Raw genomic sequence first — 17063 nt, forward strand, 5'->3', positions numbered from 1 at the left:
AAAAATTGAATTAAAGGGGGGGTGAAACACTCAGTTTCAGTCAGTGTCATGTCAATCTTGAGTACCTATAGAGTAGCATTGCATCCTGCATATCTCCGAAAAGTCTTTATTTTTTTAATAATTATATAAGAAAGATGCGCTGTTCCGAGTCTTTCCGAAAAAAGCCGAGCGGGTGGGGGCGTGTCGTGTGAGCGGAGCTAAATAATGACGTGTGCGCGCCGCTGTTTTGTGTAGAGTGCGTCGTAAAGCTGTGTCATCCCTAACAGCGGGAAAAAACTTTATTCAAAATAAAAATATGGCTTTTAATCAGATACAGCCATACATCTATGATCCGGAATCAGACCCAGAGGCTGCAGTTGAACAGGAGCAGCAGCAAAAACGACTAGAGCAGGACGTCTCTATGTGGTACAAGTTATACACTAACTATATAATATGCTTAGCGACTTGTGTTATTTACATATTTATACTTGAATTATATCGTCGTATTTTTGTCTTTGACTTTTACACCTTGTACATGTGGGAAGTGCAGTTGTGCACGTGTGTGTGTGTGTGTTTACGCGTGGTTTGTGTAGACAGTAAGCGGACCGGTTTTGCACAGCAGGCTAGTGTTTACATAGAAAGACATGGAATAGTAGCGCATTTGAATGAAGAAGCGTGCTTATTTAGTTCAACATATTTCCCCCCTCTTTGTGTATTGTTGTTTGGAGTGCTTTTACGATACACAAACATAAAGTTACACATATAGTGGCCAGCTAAACAAATGTATACGCACTACACATCGCATGCTCCATTGATCAATTACGTGATACATGATACGTGATCATGTTTGGGCTACTTGATGGGCATAGGCGAAAACAGACATTTGAAGCAGTCTTGCTCACCGTCTGCGGTTCTAACGTTGGGACCTTTATCGTTGGGACTGCTCCATCCTTCAGCATTAGGCGATCGGAAAATCCGGCGTCGAGCTGGGCCTTGTTTATGAAACAGTCGGCACCGAAATGCAGCGAACAGATATAAACATTCGCGCAACTCAGTTGCTGATCCGGAAGAGCAAATTACATCCACTGTTGCCTTAACGCGGGGTTTTTTGGCAATCTGTACAGGACTGTCTTGGTCTGGCAACCAAAAACGCACTTTTTTGGTGACATTGTTAATTTCTTGAAGTCACATCACCTGTGCAGCGCATCCTACAAGCCAGCGCTTTGATGGGCGTAGCCTGTTGCTTTCGAACTCTCCCTCTCTCTCTCTCACGCTCTTCCGGTAGAATTATCCGTAAGGCCCATACAAGGAAATTCCGAAACTTTAACGTCAAGTGGACCTATGATCGAAAAAAAATTGCCGAACCTTATGACTAACCGGAAGTAGTATTTTTGACAAAGAAATACTCCCATCAAACGCCCACCTTAACTTTTGAAACTTTGTCTATGTTTAGTATGGGATTCCAAGTCTTTAACAGTGTAAAAAGATCAGTATGCATGAAACAGCATTTCACCCCCCCTTTAACCTTGCCATGGTGAAATAATAAGAGTTCAGTACATGGACATCACATACTGTAAATCTCGTGAATCCAAAACTCCACGGAAAAAAAAGTGCTTCTCAACATAAACCCAACCGTGACGCAAGCATTGGGGGATCATTTATATGCACGCCCCCAACATTTGCATCTGTCCAAACATGTTCATTGTCAGGCGGAAATGGAGCGAATCATCAAAACAAGCTGCTCGCATGGACACACTTCATGTTCAGGCTGTTCAGGAGACCTGAGGACTTTACATATCCTTCCCACAGATAAAAAATGTCAACAGTCATGGTTGATGTTTATAATCCGATACCAAAACAATTGAATTCAAGATCATTCGTTAGTTCGGCCCATTTCAAGCAAGCTTCGCTCAGCGACAGTGTCTTAAACTGAAGAAAGTGGCAACTATATTCCTGCAAGCAGTAAGTAGTGATTTATCCACTTATTGACTGTTTAAACAATTTCTGATTAAATTGAAAGTTTCTTAGAGAGACCGCATTGTCTAGATAACGCAAGATGCTAGTACAGTAACAATAGGAAACACCAAGTACCATACAAAACTAAATAGTGTGTCTAAAGGCAAAGGGTAATATTTCTTTGTATTACAAAATACAACCGTAGATACTTTGCTTACAGATCGTTCACTCGATCCTTCTAGCAAACGTCACATTTTCCACCACATAAGTTAAAACGATAGTCATTTAACAAGGCCATTCATTTTGTAAAAATATAAGTTATATATTTATATTTTTGAGAACTGAAGTATGGTGTTTCCTATGATGTTTTTGCCTATTTGTATTTCAGATTAGGCTACATCACAGTCACTGCGTAACGTTAGCCTACATTGTGACTAACGTTATATAACCTTGCAATATCGAAAAGACAAGTCTAAAATGTAGATTGAATGACACTTTAAGCAGAACATCTCAAATGGAGATTGATAAAAGCAGCTTACTTGTTTATTGGTGTTTTCAGATCGTCCGTGCGCGAGAGAGAGCTCGTGTGCATATGGTTGTAAGATTGGACATGTTTAGGTAAAAACAGGAGTGTATACGGGTTTCTTTTCACAGAAAAGCTCTGTTAAGGGAATTTAATTACTGAAATCTGGCAACCGCATAAACGCGAGCTCTTTCTCGCGCGCAGATGATCTGAAAACACCAAATAAAAAAGTAAGCTGCATTTTATCAATCTCCATTTCAGATGTTTTGCTTAAAGTTTCATTTAGTCGGTCTGTGTTCTGTCAGGATGGTCAGGACTCACGAGCCACTTTGCTGAACAGCTGTGTGCCATGAGCTGCTGAAATAAGCCAATCAGAGCAGAGCTCAACATTAATATTCATGAACCTTCCAACTAAGGCAAAAACAGAGCATTACATCCTAGGGACAATTTCTAGGGTTGTAAATGGACCTGTAAAACTGTATCTGGACAATTTTAGCCCTTAAATAAGCCACCTACCCTCTGTGTAGATATCAGAGAACAATTTAACATATTGTTTCATTCTAGGGCACCTTTAAAACGGATAGATAATGTATTATTTCCTTCAGCTGAGACACTTCAGATGTGCACTGTTCACATGATTGTTTTAAATTGCTTGAAATATGATTGGAATCACTTCAAAAAATGAAAATAGGCTACATAAAATTATAAGAACATTATAATTGTGTGCTTGGATCATGGTGGCTTTTAAAGAGACTTGTTTTTGTAATCAGGTTCTATAAAAAATTGGATTTAGGTTTGTCAGCCAATGTATCGGTTATCAGCTTTTGAAATATAAAGAATTATCGGTTATCGTATATGGACCAATATTTTCATATCGGAGCATCCATAGAGAGCACTTTGAATTGAATGTCTAAATATATTCTTTGTTTCCATGTCATTTACAGTGACATTGTACAGAGGAGCAGAGAGGAGCTGGAAGCGATTCGAGAAACCAACCCAGACCTCAAACCTACACTTGCAATCATACAGGTGTGACTAGAGAGCATGCGTGTGTATCTGTTGGTATGTGAATCAATGGCAGACGCTGAAAACTGGTATGTTTTTACTTCTGATAGGCCGGTGAAGATGACAGTTTGCTGGAGGTGAATAAGAAGATGGCTAGAAAGGTAGAACTGTTTGTCTTCTCGTCTGTTCATCATCACTGTTTTCCATGCACAAATACCGACATGCTTTTTGAAAAGTGATTTATTGAAGGGACCAAGGTTTAGATGATACACGCACTAAACCTACCCATCACAGGGAACATTCTGCCTTTTTACTTTCTCCAAAAAACTCTTCCGGTATGATTTATAAGCCTTTTGAAAAATGGGGACATGGTGTAATGTCCTCATAAGTCACGCTCTCCTGCAATACCTGTCATACCCATGTCATTATACACATTTGTGTCCTGATATGTCACAAAAACACACACACACACACACACACACACACACACACACACACACACACACACACAGACACACACACACACACAAATAAAGTCATGTAAAAAAAGAAAGAACACCCTATTGAATTCCATGGTTTTCAGTATGGGTGTCATTATTTAGCAAAAAGAAAGCCAAAATGGAAAAGTCATGGGTGACAAACTAAGGACACCCTTGATCAAAAGTAGAGCCACTTTTGGCAGCTAAAAGTTGAAGGAATCGTTTTCTGTAATCGAGACTTTATCTCTCACATCGTTCTGGAGGAATTGTGGCCCGTTCTTCTTTGCTTTATTTCTTTGAGGCCTTTCAGTTGGGTTGAGGTCCGGACTTTGACTAGGCCATTGCAACACCTTGATTATTTTCTTTTTCAGCCTTTCTGTTATAGATTTGCTAGTTTGCTTGGGATCATTGTCCCAATATTGGCCAAGCTTTTGCTGTTAGACAGATCGACTTACATCTGACTCTAGAATACTTTGGCATACAGAGGAGTTCGTGGTCGACTCAATGACTGAGGAGCCCAGGTCCTGTGGCTGCAAAACAAGCCCAAAATCATCTAACTTAAACATGTTAACTGAGGCCTGAAGAGTCTGAGGTGTAGTTCTTGGGAGTTTTGTGATTTCTCTAAACATTGCATGGTCTGTTCTTGGGGTGAATTTGTTGGGACGTCCACTCATGGGAAGATTGGTGTCTGTTTTGAATATCTTCCGCCTGTGAATAATCTTCCTCGCTGTAGAATAATGGACGGTAACTTTTACCAGATTGATGGCAGCAACAACAATTACTTCTCTGAGATCATTGCTGATGTCTTTCCTCCTTGGCATTGTGTTAATACACACACCTGAATGCTCCAGAACAACAAAATTTCAGCTTTTATAGAGGTGCTGGTGATCAGTTAATGAAAGACATTTGATTATCAGCGTCTGACTGATACGTACTCTCTTAATTCCTATGTTAACCGTTAGGGTGTACTTAGTTTGTCACACATGGCTTTTTCATTTTGGCCTAGTTTTTTACTAAATAATGACACAGTGTTAAATAATGTCATGTGGTGTTGTTTTTTCTGAGGTTATATTTTTCTAAATTTTAAGACCTGCCAAAGACTAGATATTTTTTTTATTATGCCCTGATACAGAAAACCAAGGATGTATATGGATGGTGTAATAACAGCACAAAGCTGCCTTCTGCTGGTTGATGCTGTTATTGCACCCTGTGTGTGTGTGTGTGTGTGTGTGTGTGTGTGTGTGTGTGTGTGTGTGTGTGTGTGTGTGTTTTTGTATATATGGTTTATGAGGGCAGTTCCCGTGTCTTCATAAAACAAGTTACTTTAAAAAACGTTTTCTGTGATGGATAGGTTTAGTGTAGGGGAATATAATATACTGTTTATACAGTATAAAAACCATTACGCCTATGGTGAGTCCCCATAAACTGTGTGTGTGTGCGTGTGTGTGTGCGTGCGTGGGGGGACATGATTTTCTATCCTGGTGGGGACTTCAACCTGAATGCACACAGACTCATGGGGACTCATAAATTGAGGTTTCCTTGGGTTCAAAAGCTTATAAATCATACATAATGAGTTATTTTGAAAATGCAGAAAGTTTTGTGTGAGGGGTAGAGTTACTGTAAGGGGATAAATATACGGTTTGTACAGTAAAAAAACTATTACGTCTATGGAGAGTCCCAAGAAAGATAGCACAGCAGAGGTGTGTGTGTGTGTGTGATGTTTTTCTAGAGACCGATAGCTTCTGCAGATATTATTATGTACCACCTTGATTGTCCACACAGATCGGCCTAAACGTTATGCAGATTTGTCTGCCACAGCAGTGCACTGAGGACGAGGTCAGTAATATTGCGAATCTAAAATGCAATAAAAAGCTTTCGTAAATAAATACAGGTCTGGTGCAGTTCTGTCTCCTGAATTTCTGCCTCTGTTCTACAGGTGATCGAGGAGATCTTGCGGTTAAACGAGGATTCTCGTGTTCATGGCATTTTTCTGCACCTTTCTCAGTCCTTCCTCTCCAGAAGCGTCTGTAACGCCATCAAGCCGCAGAAGGATGTGGATGGGTAAGCTACAGTTTAAACTACAGACTCCAATGGTGGGTCATTTGACAGCTTACTCGCAGTAAATATACTTGATCTACTATGATACTGTATTTTGCAGGGTATTGAGTAAAAAAATTATTTGTGGTAGACTGTATGTTTTGCACACAAAGACACTCCTGTGTATGTGTGTTTGCAGGATCACTGATCTTAATGTTGGCCGTGTTGTGTTGCGGGACCAGAGAGACGGCTTCGCCTCACCTGTAGCTGGAGCTGTGCTGGAGATACTTGCCAGACATGGTGTGTTATGCTTGTTTTTTTATTACGTAGATATTCAAAATGTCCAAAATGTCTCACAGACACTTAATGCTAATTCTACTGAATGAAGTGCCTATTAAAGTAAATTAAACGAAGATGCATGTACACTACTATTCAAAAGTATGTGTTTGGTAAAATGTCTTAAAGGGTTAATTCACCCAAAAATTTAATTTCTGTCATTATTTTCTCACCCTCATGTCGTTCCAAATCCATAAGACCTTTCATCTTCAGAACACAAATTAAGATATTTTTGATGAAACCCGGAAGTGCTGCACTGTGTTTACAACGTAAACCGCATAGGAGACAAGCACAGGCAAGAAGAATTTGTTGAATAGTTATTTTTTATTAGAATTTTGCGCACAAAGGACCAGATTTACTAACAAAAAATTAGCGTGAGAGTGCAATTCCATAAGATTGTGGATGGGAGTGGAAAAGGCGCACAAAATAAATTTTGGCCGGTGTATAATATCAAATAACAGAAAATTGCGTTACTAATTTAAATACTTCCCTCCCATAAATTTAGCATCTGAAAGGGAAACTCCTACAAATGCGTATGCAATAAGGTCAGCCGCAGAAATAACTCGCCTGTGATCTTCATAACATTAAGGTTGAGCCACATGGACTATTTTAACGATGTCTTTACTTCCTTTCTGGGCCTTGACAGTGGTAATTAAATAGCTGTTTTTGTGGGGCCATAAAGCTTTCGGATTTCATCAAAAGTATCTTCATTTGTGTTCTGAAGATGAACAAAGGTCTTACGGGTTTGGAACGACATGAGGGTGAGGAATTAATGACAGCATTTTCATTTTTATGTGAACTAACCCTTTAAAGCATCATGGCAAAGCATTAAAGGTGAACTATGTAGTATTTTTGCAGTAAAATATCCAAAAACCACTAGGCCGGTGTTATATATTTTGTTCAGTTGAGTACCTACAATATCCCAGAAGTTTCCAACTATTTGTAAATTGTGAGAAAATTGCTATTTTAACTAAGGACAGGGACGTTGCAGCATTGCATTTGAGAGAGTCGCCTGTCAATTGCGTCATATCTGCGTTACCCTCGGTTTCGGCTTTTATTTGACAGGAGCGCTTTACTCTTAGCAGTGTGAACAAGTTAACGCACGGAGTAAAGTCATAACATCGTTTTGACCACACTTAAATGTATCTAATATGATAAACAGACCTACATTACCTCAAAATCATAACCGGAAGAGCGGATCTGTGCAGGCGCCCGGCGAATGTCTCCCGTCCCTTCATAATAAAAGTCCCGGTATTTGCGAGGCGGGTATTTGTTTAACAATCGCTCCAGCAGCTGTGCTCAGGTCCATAACACTCGGCCCTGCTCTGCTTTAGACTACAGTAATGTTAATAACCGCATGCATGAACGTGATTTCTGCCCGAGTCCTATTTTCCACAGGCTGTGATGAGAAGAGCACATCTCCCAAGATGCTGCTCTCACACAATGCGTCATCAAACCACGATTTGTTTTGAATAGGCGCCCTCTAGTGGACGGAAAGCTCCATAGTGCACCTTTAAAGGTGACTTGTGTGTGTGGGGGGGGGGGGGGGGGGGGATTTTCTGTCCCCTGACTTTTGAATGGTAGTTGTTTTTTTGTGTGTTTTTTTATTGTAACATAATACCTGAGGTGACCTTTAAGGTGAGTTTATAACTGTTTAAATATACAACATTGCCCCTTTTGTTTCTTGCATTTAGACGCCCCATTGGTTGGCAAGATGGCAGTGCTGGTGGGTGTAACGGGCCCCCTGAAGGTGGCTCTTCAGTTCCTGCTGCAAAACAATGGCATGATTGTGCAGACCTGCCAGTGGAGCTCAAAGCACCTGCAGAAACGGGTAAATCAGCTGAGAGATCACTGGGAGATTATTTCTTTCCATGTCATTTTCAATGCATAGTTTGCTGTTTGTACCAGCAGGGGGCAGTGCTGCTTTATTTCAGGACGGACATCTAGACAGGATGGAAATCAGTTCATTTTCATCATTACTCAATACTAAAAAAATATAATTTGCTAGGTTGGGATAAGCTGATCTAATATGTAGATGTTTGTGTTATGTTTAAGTTATATACATAGCCTGTTTTGTTTCTCTTGTGTGTGTGTGTGTGTGTGTGTGTGTGTGTGTGTGTGTGTGTGTGTGTGTGTGTGTGTGTGTGTGTGTGTGTGTGTGTGTGTGTGTGTGTGTGTTAATATAAGATGCTTTGTTTTTAGAGTGAATTTTTAACATGTATGTCTAGGGTCAACAGATGTAAAAATAGCCTTTTGTCTAACTCTGGCATATTTACAGCCATGTTTATTAATGTGCACTGCACCGTAAACAGTTAACCTTGACCTAGATAAACCCTGTGAGGCGTGCACTAATGGGTCTTTGACAGTTTCTTTATTTCTCTCTTTGTTTCAGATCATGGATTCGGATGTGGTGGTATTGTTAGAGACGGGCCACAAGAGTCTCCCACCCACCTGGTTAAGACCAGGGGTGGTGGTCATCAACCTGGGCTCAGCCCTAATGGAAGGTATATTTCTTCAAAATAAAGCAGTGATGCTTGACAGATTTTTTTTTTCACATAGCTGGTATATGTTAAACATTCAGGGCACTTCTTTGTTTGCAAAGTGTCATCTGAGAATTGAAGGAGCTATTTTAATTGTGCTACACTGGATGTGAAAGACAAGAATGTGATTTCTCCAGAATTAATGAAGTCAGGCATGTGGTTTTCTTCACCTTTCATTACCTGCCATCTCTTTAAGAGACCGTAATGGATATAGAGGCCCATGCTATTTCCTCCATAACCCACAGAGATTCCATTAGTGTGGGAACATAATAAGACACCGCTAATTGTATTTCCTCAGATGCTCAGTCTGGGCCAATGTTTCATTCATATGATCTTATTTCCTAGAGCACCCTGATAGTTGGGAGCCCAGGATTGAAGCTAAATCTGATGCAGGAGTCGGGCCTCTAAGTGCTGCGCTTCGAATGCAGGTCAGAGGCCTTCTGTTGTGGTTTCTTGTTTCTATTAATGTCTTTAAACAGGCTAAATTAAACTTTATCAAATATTCAGAACATGTGATCAATTTAAGGATTAAAGGCACAAAATGTAATTTTCACCACTAGAGGTTGCTTATTTAAAACAAATGCGTAGCTTGATGACGCCTTGATTTTGTGGAATCATGGGAGCTGTAGTCTTCACCTCTAGAGCCGAACAGTGGAAAATAATCCAACAGGACTCATATTCATGGATGAGCGGATGTATTGCAGATTAATTAGTGTTAACTTACTGTAATATGAAGCAGGGTGGAGCGGAACGAGATGCTGGAGCGATTGCTAATGAGAGACGAGCGCGACATGCCTCGAGATCGGAGGAGCTTTTATTCTGTCAGACGAGCGCTTCCGCTTCTTCTGCTCGTGTGTGTGTGTGTGTGTGTGTGTACCGGTATATAACAATGCAATAAATGAAGTTGTTTGTAGCTGTGTTATTGTGATCTGTCAGCATGTAGTGAGGAGCAGCAGGAGATGGTTACAAGATCAGGAGTACCAGTCCTGGAGGCTCCGCCCACTGAGACTTCAACCACTGTCACCTGTGCCTAGGTACAAGCAGCCTTACCTCTTGGTTTCTACAAAATATGCATCACTCTGACTTTTGCTCGTGCATTTGTGCACAGAACTTATCTCTCCTCCTTTCTCTTTCTGTAACCCTCAGTGATATAGAAATCTCCAGGGCACAGACTCCCAAGCCCATATCCCAGCTCGCTCAGGAGATTGGGCTGCTTCCGGAGGAGCTGGAAGCCTACGGGAACACCAAAGCCAAAGTCCGTTTGTCCCTCCTTGACCGCCTCCAACATCAGCCTGATGGCAAATATGTCCTGGTGGCAGGGTGCGACATCAGTTTTTACTTCTGTCATTGACTTTTAATGCATGTCACAATACTTACCTTAAGTGTTTCGATAATGATACAACTTTAGTGAACCATAAAGTTCAGAAAACTGTGACTTAATTTGTTGAATTTGTTGCATGCGATTTCACTTTTTTAACTTTAGTTAGTGTGTAATGTCGCTGCTTGAGCATAAACAGTATCTGCAAAGTTACAGCGCTGAAAGTGCAATGCAAACGGAGATATTGTCTTTTAAAGTTACGGCAGTTTATTGCCTACAAAAACGTCCGGTTTGGACTACAACGAGCTTCTTCCTGGGTTGGTGACATCATAAACCCGTGCTAGTCTCCGCAGATGTGACTTCTGCCCGTAATGGGAAGGGGCGTTGCGTTTCCGGCAACCTGTGCTTGGCACTTCAGCCAATAAAAATACAGGAAACTACATTTGGCCATCTGACCAATCTAAGACCATCGCGTTTTTCGGAGGGATGGGCTTCATAGAAGCAGGAAGCAAACGAGCCGTTCAAAGGACAGTGGAGACAGCGGTGTGGAATAAAGGGAGAATATATGAAAAACACGGCGTTAAAAAAAAAGAAGAAGTATTAAGACATGTTATACTGCGCCCCATAAACACAACCAAGCCTAGAAAAAAAACACAGAACCACCCCTTTAATGGAAGATGGATTCATGACCATCATTTATACATAAGAAATAATACTTTCAGAGGTGAAAAGCGTTTCAGAAAATGTTCAGGTCAATGTTTGTGTGTTTTCACACTCAAGTCCGTGTGCACGTTTGTACTCTGCCTCTACATTCCTCGAGAGAATGATTGGTGGCCCGGGGATCTTATCTACCGCTGGCTCTCAAGCCCACCAGGAGCCTCCCTTTCATCCGTGTGTGTGAAGCGTGGCTCGGTCAGCTCCGATCAGGGGCCCAGGGTCTCTTTTATGTGTGTGGGGAATGCACAGACCCCTGGCTTTATCAGCGGCCCCTTCCCTCTCTCCTAACTCTCCTTCTTTAAGTCCCGCTCTTTGTTCTGCCTACAGATGCTGTGAAGCAGCACTGCCCTCCCCACCCGGCCTACTCAATTACTGTCAACCACTGGCATGCCTTTACTGCACTGCCAAAAAAGCAGAGAGAGAAAGAAAGAGAGACGGAGGGAGGATGCTGATGGGGAGAGGGTTTACTGGCAGTCTAATATAGTGAGATCAGAGGGAAAAAGAAAAGAGAGGAAGGGATGAGGATGAATAGATGTAGAGTCACAGCCTTCTCTCATTGAATGTGTTGATGATGTTTTCGTTCTGTGTTTTTCAGTATCACTCCAACTCCTCTGGGTGAGGGGAAGAGTACAGTGACCATAGGTCTGACCCAGGCCCTCTCCGCTCATCTCAAGCTCAACTCCTTTGCTTGTCTGCGACAGCCTTCACAGGGCCCAACGTTTGGAGTCAAAGGTGTGTTTTTGTTTGCCTTTTGCTTTATTGTAATGTATGGATTACAATAACAGCATTTTAAGGAATCATAGATGCACTTCCTAAAGGTTGTTCCAAAATGTTGACTTCAGAATTAAGCAAGATGCCTGGATTTTAATGTGCATAATGTTGCATTGTTTATCCTTTTGATCTTTAATTTAAAAAAACATTCACAAAATTTAACCCTTTCATTGAAATAAAACACTTGAAAGTGGGGGAAACTCACATTATGAAATAAATGCTTTTCTCTAGTTCACGTTGGCCACAATTGTTGCTCCATCCGTTCCCCAAGATCACAGCTCTGAGTCTTCTTCTGTAAGGCCTGATGAGTTTGGAGATCAGAGCCCATTCCTTCATCCAGAATCTCTCCAGATCCTTCAGATTCCAGCTCTTCTCTTCAGCTCATCACTCATTTCCTATTGGGTTCAGCTCAGGAACTGGGACAGCCATGGCAGAAGCTTCATTTTGTGCTCAGTCACACATTTTTGTGTTGATTTTGATGTTTGTTTTGGATCATTGTCCTGATGGAAGATCCAACCACGGCCCATTATCAGATTTCTAGCAGAAACGTCAGGTTTTGATTTTTTGATCTGTTGGTATTTGCTAGAATCCATGATACCATGAATCTAAACAAGATGTCCAGGACCTCCAGCAAAAAAACAGACCCACAACATTAAAGATCCAGCGGTGTGTTTAACCGTGGCCATGGGGGACTTTTGATCCCTGTTTGCACCAAAGCCATCTGGTGTGTTTGTGCCAAAAGCTCTTTTTTTAGTTTGATCTGACCACAGAACCAGGTCCGTCTGAAGCTCCAGTCTTGTCTGAACTGAATATGCTGGAGTTTGTTTCAGGATGAGCGAGGAGGATTTTTCTTCAAACCCTCCCAAACAACATGTGGTGATGTTGGCGTTGTTTGATCGATTTTTTATTCTTTCTGAGCCCGAGACTCAACTAATCTCTGCACTTCTCCAGCTGTGATCTCGGAGAGTCTTTGTCCACTCAAACTCTCCTCCTCTCGTGCGTTAGGACAATATAGACACTCGTCCTCTTCCAGGCAGATTCAGAACATCTTTAGTTGATTGAACTTCTCAATTATTGCCCTGATGCTGGAAATGGGGATTTTCAATGCTTTAGCTGTTTTCCTGCTGTGGAACAGGAAGTCATGGCTGGACAATTTCATGCTCCTAGTCACCCTGGTGTGCTAAAAATGTAAATATGAATGGGAATATTCTTGAGAGATATTAGTTACTTGGTTATTCATTAGAATGTTCTATGTTTGCCAACATGCAATGGAGAATTTTTTTTTTCATAATGTGAGTCCCCCCCCCCACACACACTTTCAATGGTTTTACTTCAGTGAAAGGTTAGACTTTTATGGGGTTTTTTTTAAAGAAAGATCAAAAGGATTTTTTTTTTTTTTAATCAGTCACTTATTAGGCATTACACAGCAAGGCTGCTGGCTAGGTCTTGGATCAGATCTAATGTCTGCTATCTCAGGCGTATTGTCTTGTGTTTTCATTGCTGTGTGTTTGTCAGTCTGCTTCATTATTTTGTCTCCCTACAGGAGGAGCGGCGGGTGGGGGATACGCACAGGTCATTCCTATGGAGGAGGTGAGTGACTACAGACATCCTGTCTCCCGCTATCACAAAGCCCTTTCCCTTAGTATGCCACAACTGATGAAAGCCCTTGAAGAACTCACACACAGACACCAAGACCAAGTAAAAGAAAGGGCATAGTCCAAAAGTCCACTAGTGAAAACTCTTTTGTTTTGTGCTTTTATAATTTAATTTCTTTTATTACCAGTTAATATCAGCAATTTCATTCAGTTTAATTGGAAAATAACATAATTAAACATTTCGGTAAGGGTTCAATTCTGACTATTAACTATTGTCTTATTAGCATGACTAGGATATTGTCTGTTTATTAGTACTTGTAAAGCAGATATTAGTGCCTTATTCTGCATGATCATATTCTACATCCCTTAATCAAACCCAATACATAAACTTAACATCTACCGCACTAACTATTAATAAGCAGTAAATTAGGAGTGTATTGAGGCAAAATGTGTAGTTAATAGTGAGAATTGGACCCCAATCTAAAGTGTGACCAAAATTCCTTCTTTGCTTTTAATGACTCTAATGACTTTAATTCTTCAAAATAGTTTGACTTTTACATTCTAGATTTTCAATTTGATCTCAGGCTTTTGAGCAATACTAAATGTGTCTTGTGTGAGAGAGCAGATCCTGAATTTATCAGTAGCTTCAGTGAGGACAGCTTCCTCTCTCTCACTTTTTCTTTTTCTCTCAGTTTAATCTCCACCTCACAGGAGACATCCACGCCATTACAGCAGCCAATAATCTAGTGGCGGCAGCGATTGATGCCCGCATTCTCCATGAAGCCACCCAATCAGACAAGGTAAACAACTGCAATCATAATGTATTTATTTTACACAGGACTGTATCCCTGGGATTTAATATTGTGGCGGATCAATAGTTAGTTAATCAATAGCATTGTAATTAAAGGAGATTTGTTTCTGGTTCTATACAGGTCTATAGCTGCATGTTTATTTCTTCCTTTAGCTATTAGTTGTTGTTCTTTGTCTTCTAGGCGCTGTACAGCAGACTAGTGCCGTCTGTTAATAGTGTGAGACGTTTCTCTCCTATACAGCTGACTCGCCTACAGGTGAGTCTGAACGAGATCTTTGTGCCACTGGATTTTTTTACTTGTATTGCTTCAAAACACCCTCAACATTTAACACAGAAGTCACTAGAGCAGTGGATTTCAATTAGTGAAATGGGAGCTTTAGGAAACCTCCAAGGGGATTTGTACACACTGTAAAGACAGTAATGATGACGTCGATTTTACCACATCAATCCGAGCGCGAGTCCGATGATGAAACATTAACTAGTTATTCAACTTGAACCTCCATCACAAGGACGACTTGAGCAGGAGTTTCTCAGTGATTCGCTACTCATTTTGAGGTTCATTATGGGATGTTGAGCTGTAATTCCTCACCATCAGCATTAACAAGTGTGTGTCCATCAACAAACCCATGTGTGTATTTCTCATTTATTGGTTCACATGCGGGAACTGATTCAATAACAGCGCATACGTGAGCCCAGCACTGACGTCAATGACTGATGGAAAACAAATCTCACTCCATCCTTTCTCTTTCCTCACAGTAGTAAGAACGACAGACAATCTGCATTAATAGACTCAGTTTGAGGTAATAGTGGCCCACAGCTGATGAGCAGAAGTATTTGAGTAAGACTGTAATAACGCGAGTTAGCCGGAAACTTACACAATATAAAACACAAAACTACGCATTTTGAACACCCGGTAGAAAAAATACACATCAATAATTATTCATATTTACAGGTTGTGATTCTGAGGAGCTGGTCCAGATAAACTGAGTACTGACCCGTCTCTCAAGAACAAGAGTTTAGTGAGATTTGAGGAGCAGTCGTCAGTAAAATGACGTTTGAGGGTCAAGTTGTTCACAGGCGGACGACGTACAACAAAGTTGGACATTATGCAGATGTCTTATCTAGTGATGTAGAGCCGTAACGCAGCGAGATTCAAAAGACTTGTTTATGCGGTTCAGAGTCTAATCTTTCTTTCAGGAGATGATAACTTTATTTGTCGTGCACTTTCGACTTCACAAATTTGCAGATCGTTTACATTCACAAACAGCGATATTACACACTGCAGGAAAGGGAAGATTAGAAAAACCATAATAGAGGCACTCTAAATAAAAACTGCAAAAATGTCAATTTTTTCTCATCTTCGTTCACCCCCTCAACAATTTTTTCATATTCATTGAGGAATCAGGCTTTCTTGTAGTCCTTGAAAAACCTGGATAAATTAGGCAGTTTAATTTTAAATGTAGAATTTTAAGACCTGGAAAAGTCATGTAATGAATAAAACCTGTGAACATTTTTATAATGGACTTATTTTTTTCTAGTTATGCCAAGCAAAACATATCAGGTTAAAAAAACCCTCCAAAAAACAGTTCTTATCCAGAAGATTTGGATGCAGTACATCTGGTAACCAACAGGGGTCCTCATCCAGCTGCTGCCAAACCATTCTTTCCTATGAGGCAATAATTCACAGCAAATCTCAGCTGTTCACAAGTTTCAGTGTTTTTCTCTTTTTCTTTAAGTAAACGAGTCAAGTCTTGTGTTATTTTGACTGTGACACAGATAAGCTGAGAGACCTCTAAACACAAGCTGTTTATGTTTGCTCAGGGACAAGATTGGGTCGACTTGCATTTGGAAAAGCAAAGCTGGTAAATTTACGAGAGATGACCAACGATTCAGAGAGAATTCTAATTAAAATGATTTATGACCACACTATTGGCCATTTAAGAAACATCTCCCAAATTCTTCATCTGAGTAGTAATAAAATGTTAAAATAATAATTTGTTTAATGTGAATGATCAGCTTTTTCGTCATAGTAATCAGTGCACTTGTGTCTGTGTCTTCCTCACTGTTGTTTTCAGCGTCTTGGAATAAACAAATCTGACCCCAGCGACCTCACACCTCAAGAGGTCAGCGCGTTTGTCCGTCTTGACCTTGACCCTGAGAAGGTCACATGGCAACGAGGTAGGATCTTATGCAATGTGGATTGCTTTACTGTTCTCACGAGAATCCCTTGATGGGTCACAGAAACATTTTGGCTGCATTTACACTGCAGGTCTTGATGCACAATTCCGAGTTGGTGACTATTATCTGATTTTTTTGACGACCAGCTTACATCATCTTTTAAAAGCGACCCGTATCCGATATTTGCATTTAAACTGTATACTGGCGAATTAGCACAAGACGTTCTTAACCGGAAAAGGAAGTAAAACGGCATATGCAATGGACCCTGACAAAATGATTATACAATCATTTGCTGTCTGCACTTTTCCACACATCTTTAAAGGTCAGCAAAACATTTATCTCGTAAAGCAGAGAAAAGGAGGAGAGCCCTTGACAGGGTTGCCAAGTTTTCACAACAAAACCCTCCCAAATGCAACTTAAAACTGTGTTAAAGGAGCCCAATTCCGCAGGAAAACCGCAGACTTGGCAACTCTGGCACTTGATCGTGTCCACCTGAGTTGATGTCATTCGCCTCCGTCCCTTTTTCAATGACGTACGACTCGCATTTACTGGGGAATATCCGATTTGACCGCTTACATGGCGGACGCAAATGCACGTACCCGAATTTATTACCACATATGAGTGAGGCTTGAATCCGATCTGAGGATGTCAGAATCCATGCGTTTTTTTCCTGCTTACACGTTCACATGTCATATCCGATCTGTGCCACATGAGAGGAAAAAATCGGAATTGGGTCACTTGAACCATGCAGTGTAAATGGGGCCTTAGAGACTGGTACAGGAAATATGATGCATAATGTGGCCATCGGCTACATTACT

General features: G+C 40.8%; 1 protein-coding gene across 1 annotated transcript in view; it reads left to right on the top strand.

Moving 5' to 3' along the window:
- The window catches only part of mthfd1l (methylenetetrahydrofolate dehydrogenase (NADP+ dependent) 1 like), a 57648-nt gene that overhangs the window by 5654 nt on the left and 34931 nt on the right, over positions 1-17063 (top strand). The window contains exons 2-16 of the mRNA XM_067418453.1: positions 3403-3487; positions 3574-3624; positions 5725-5778; positions 5879-6003; positions 6179-6279; positions 8010-8146; positions 8708-8819; positions 9201-9283; positions 9792-9889; positions 10002-10175; positions 11486-11622; positions 13205-13251; positions 13949-14056; positions 14249-14323; positions 16143-16245. Of these exons, the coding sequence (XP_067274554.1) occupies positions 3403-3487; positions 3574-3624; positions 5725-5778; positions 5879-6003; positions 6179-6279; positions 8010-8146; positions 8708-8819; positions 9201-9283; positions 9792-9889; positions 10002-10175; positions 11486-11622; positions 13205-13251; positions 13949-14056; positions 14249-14323; positions 16143-16245 (1490 nt within the window). The remainder of the gene's footprint in view (positions 1-3402; positions 3488-3573; positions 3625-5724; positions 5779-5878; positions 6004-6178; positions 6280-8009; positions 8147-8707; positions 8820-9200; positions 9284-9791; positions 9890-10001; positions 10176-11485; positions 11623-13204; positions 13252-13948; positions 14057-14248; positions 14324-16142; positions 16246-17063) is intronic.

This window comes from Pseudorasbora parva, chromosome 15 (genome assembly GCF_024679245.1).
Source record: "Pseudorasbora parva isolate DD20220531a chromosome 15, ASM2467924v1, whole genome shotgun sequence".
Lineage (NCBI taxonomy): Eukaryota > Metazoa > Chordata > Actinopteri > Cypriniformes > Gobionidae > Pseudorasbora > Pseudorasbora parva.